General features: G+C 35.0%; 1 protein-coding gene across 1 annotated transcript; it reads left to right on the top strand.

The window, feature by feature from the left end:
- Nucleotides 1-675: 675 nt before the first annotated feature.
- Nucleotides 676-2258, top strand: LOC107555498 (rhomboid-related protein 1-like). Its single transcript, XM_016238326.1, has 2 exons — nt 676-738; nt 1292-2258. The coding sequence occupies exons 1-2, from the start codon at nt 690-692 to the stop codon at nt 1561-1563; spliced, it is 321 nt and encodes a 106-aa protein (XP_016093812.1). The 5' UTR covers nt 676-689; the 3' UTR covers nt 1564-2258.
- The last annotated feature ends 794 nt before the right edge of the window (nt 2259-3052 follow it).

Below are 3052 nucleotides of genomic sequence, written 5' to 3'. Positions count from 1 at the left end.
TTACTGCTGATTGGCTACAAGTTTGTTTTGCTATTCAGCCCGAATCAGTTTTCTAAAGCGTTTTTGAAAAATCGCTTACCCCACCTTTAATCATTGTATTAGAAAACACAGTCTTTTTTAACACATTATGGATATTCTATTTTACCCAAAAAATATATTATGAAAGCAAAATAGGTTGCAAATGGCAGTTTTAGTCATTTTATTATGTGCCTTTTTATTATCTTTATTAACATTTCTATTCAGCTTTAATTTATTTTTGTTTAAATTTTAGTAATTTGAGCACTTCTGCCTAAACTAACTTTTAGATCTAAGCGTACGTTTCATTTAATATTTTTTATCTTTTTAGATAACTTTATATCAGTTATCTTTTTAGTTTTAGTTAACAATAACAACACTGATGGCATTTCACATTAGCTTTACATTTTAGCTTTTAAATCAGAAGTCCAGCATAAATCTCCAGACATTTATTTTAATTTTCCAGAATCTCCAGATTTGCTTAATTTATACTTTTTATTAAACATTTCAATGTAAAAAAAAACTAAAACAAAATACATGCATGGATGAATACAGTAAGATCAATAAGATGTATTTACAAAATAGATTGAGTGGATTTTCATTATGCTGACTTTGTAAAAGTCTTCATTATGCCTTTTAACATGCATATGTTTGTGTTTCAGAACTGGGCCGGTATGAAGTGTCCATACAAATTGCTACGGATGATTCTTGCACTTGTTTGCAGTAAGTAACTAGTTATTGCCGTTCTCATACTTTAGTAAATAGGCTGTGGCTGAATTCACAATAGCATACTAGCACGCTACTGTGTACTATTGTGTTTTTTCATTTGCTATATTCAGAATGCAAGACTAGAATATAGTAGACTGAGTATATACTAGATACTGCATACTTTAAAAAAAAATAGTATTATATGTGCAATATGCAATGATTTCAAACAACTGTATGCTACAATATTACTCAACCTCATCAATTTTTTATTCAATGTGTTTGTCTCCATTTATCTGAAAAATAAACATGGTTGTTTTGCATTTTTAAACTGATCTAATTAAATGTTAGAAATGTTAATATTTTTTCAATTAAATAAAGAAATCTAATTACATTTTTAATAAAAAACAATTGCCGATATTTAAAAAATGGAACACATTGCATCTTTCGCAATGGACTTTTTATCTAGTATTCCATGCATACAAAAAATGACATATTCCAGAAGTAGTATAAGTAGTAGAGTAGTATGCTATTCCAAACATCTGCCAATCTCTTTCTCCGTCTTTGGCAGTGAGTTCAGAGGTGGGCCGTGCCGTATGGCTGCGTTTCTCCCCGCCCCTCCCCTCCTCCGGACCGCAGCCCAGTTTCATGGCTCATCTGTCGGGCGCAGTGGTGGGCATCAGCATGGGGCTGCTGATCTTGCGGAGCTATGAGGAATCTCTGCATAAACAGTGCTCCTGGTGGGTCCTCATCTTCTCCTTCATCACCTTCCTCCTCTTCGCCATCTTCTGGAACATTTTCGCTTACGAGCTGCTCGGGGTACAGATCCCGCCCCCTCCCTGATGACACGCCCCCCTCTGGTGGCCCCAAAAAGCCACGCCCCCCTGTCCGACACAGGTCCGACCTCAATCTACTCCACTCGACCAGCAGCGGAGACACGGACTTAAAAACCGGAAGGAAGGATTTCAGTGGTGTGAAATGATAACGCATACTCATATTCCATACAGAAGCAGCGAACACAAACGGCGTGGTATTTTTAATGAACACTCGGAGGTAGCATAAGGGTCCGGCGAGTTTATTTGAACAGACCGTCAGTACGTCATACACTCGAAACATGCACACACACACACACACACACGTACATCAGATTTGTTGTGTATTTCAGCCCGAGGCTCGTTCATGATGCCTTTCTGTATTGTTTTGATTTGACTGCCTCATCTAAGCCTGTTATGCATTACAGATACCATCCGTAGTAGATGAAACGCCAGGAATCTCGCTGACTAAAAACAAAGCCTTACACTTGAAGACACGGCAAAGTCCTCAGTGAGGTAGGGGGTTGATGTTGATGTCATCTGATGCTGTTCGTTTTTTGGATAATTATGGATTGGATTCGGTGAAACCAGGTAAAACTTGTTTCAAAGGGCAAAAAGTATGTTTCTGAAGCTGTTTCATGCTTTACTTTGTTCCTCAGCAGTATACAGAAACATTAATTCTGTTCCAAATCATAGTGGGCTTTCTATGTGGGCAGCATGTAATAGGTGCTGCCTTTTTGCCAAATATGAACACAGAATTTTCAAAAAAGCAATTCCAGAATGTATTGCAACAAGCTCCGAAAAAATATATATTTTTTTTTATAAATATGCACTACCATTCAAAAGTACGCTTTTTAAAAAATATTTTTGAAAGACGTCTCTTATACTCATCAAGGCTGCATTTAAAATACAAGTAAAAATACAGTAAAAATGTGAAATATTATTACAATTTAAAAAAAAAACTTTTCTATTTGAATATATTTTAAAATATAATTTATTTCTGTGATCAAATCTGAATTTTCAGCATCATTACTCCAGGCTTCAGTGTCACATGATCCTTCAGAAATCATTCTAATATGCTGATTTGCTGCTCAAGAAACATTTCTGATTATTATCAATGATGAAAATTTGGTAAATTTGTGGAAACCATGAGATTTTTTTTTTTTTTAGATTTTTTGATAAATAGAAAGTAAAAAACTGCATTTATTCAACTTTTTACAAATTTTTACTGTCATTTTTCATCAGTCGAATGCATCCTTGCTGAATAAAACAAATTTTTGATCCCTTTTGATCTACTTAAAAATGGAGTACCTAATATTTTTATGCTTATTAGAGTATTGTTTTGCAAGTACTCTATTGAATGAATTACGTTTTTGTAGCGCATTTCAAATCAGGTTCCATTTCCATTATGATGCGGCTTTAGAAGGGAGCTCACTTGGTTTGGAACAGACTGAATATCTGACCCTTCATCTTGACCTTTGAAAAATGTTCCAGTGAACACACAAACACAAGCCAGTGAG

This window comes from Sinocyclocheilus grahami, unplaced genomic scaffold (assembly GCF_001515645.1).
Source record: "Sinocyclocheilus grahami isolate Dianchi unplaced genomic scaffold, SAMN03320097.WGS_v1.1 scaffold19.1, whole genome shotgun sequence".
In the NCBI taxonomy this organism is placed as follows: domain Eukaryota; kingdom Metazoa; phylum Chordata; class Actinopteri; order Cypriniformes; family Cyprinidae; genus Sinocyclocheilus; species Sinocyclocheilus grahami.
The sequence above is the reverse complement of the archived record's forward strand: the minus strand, read 5'-3'. Positions and strand labels throughout refer to the sequence as shown.

What these genes read in the sequence shown, in the direction of transcription:
- LOC107555498 (XM_016238326.1), top strand. Translation starts at nt 690, where the DNA reads ATGAAGTGTCCATACAAATTGCTACGGATGATTCTTGCACTTGTTTGC. An exon ending in GATTCTTGCACTTGTTTGCA is followed by an intron (nt 739 to 1,291) that starts GTAAGTAACTAG and finishes CGTCTTTGGCAG; the next exon opens with TGAGTTCAGAGGTGGGCCGT.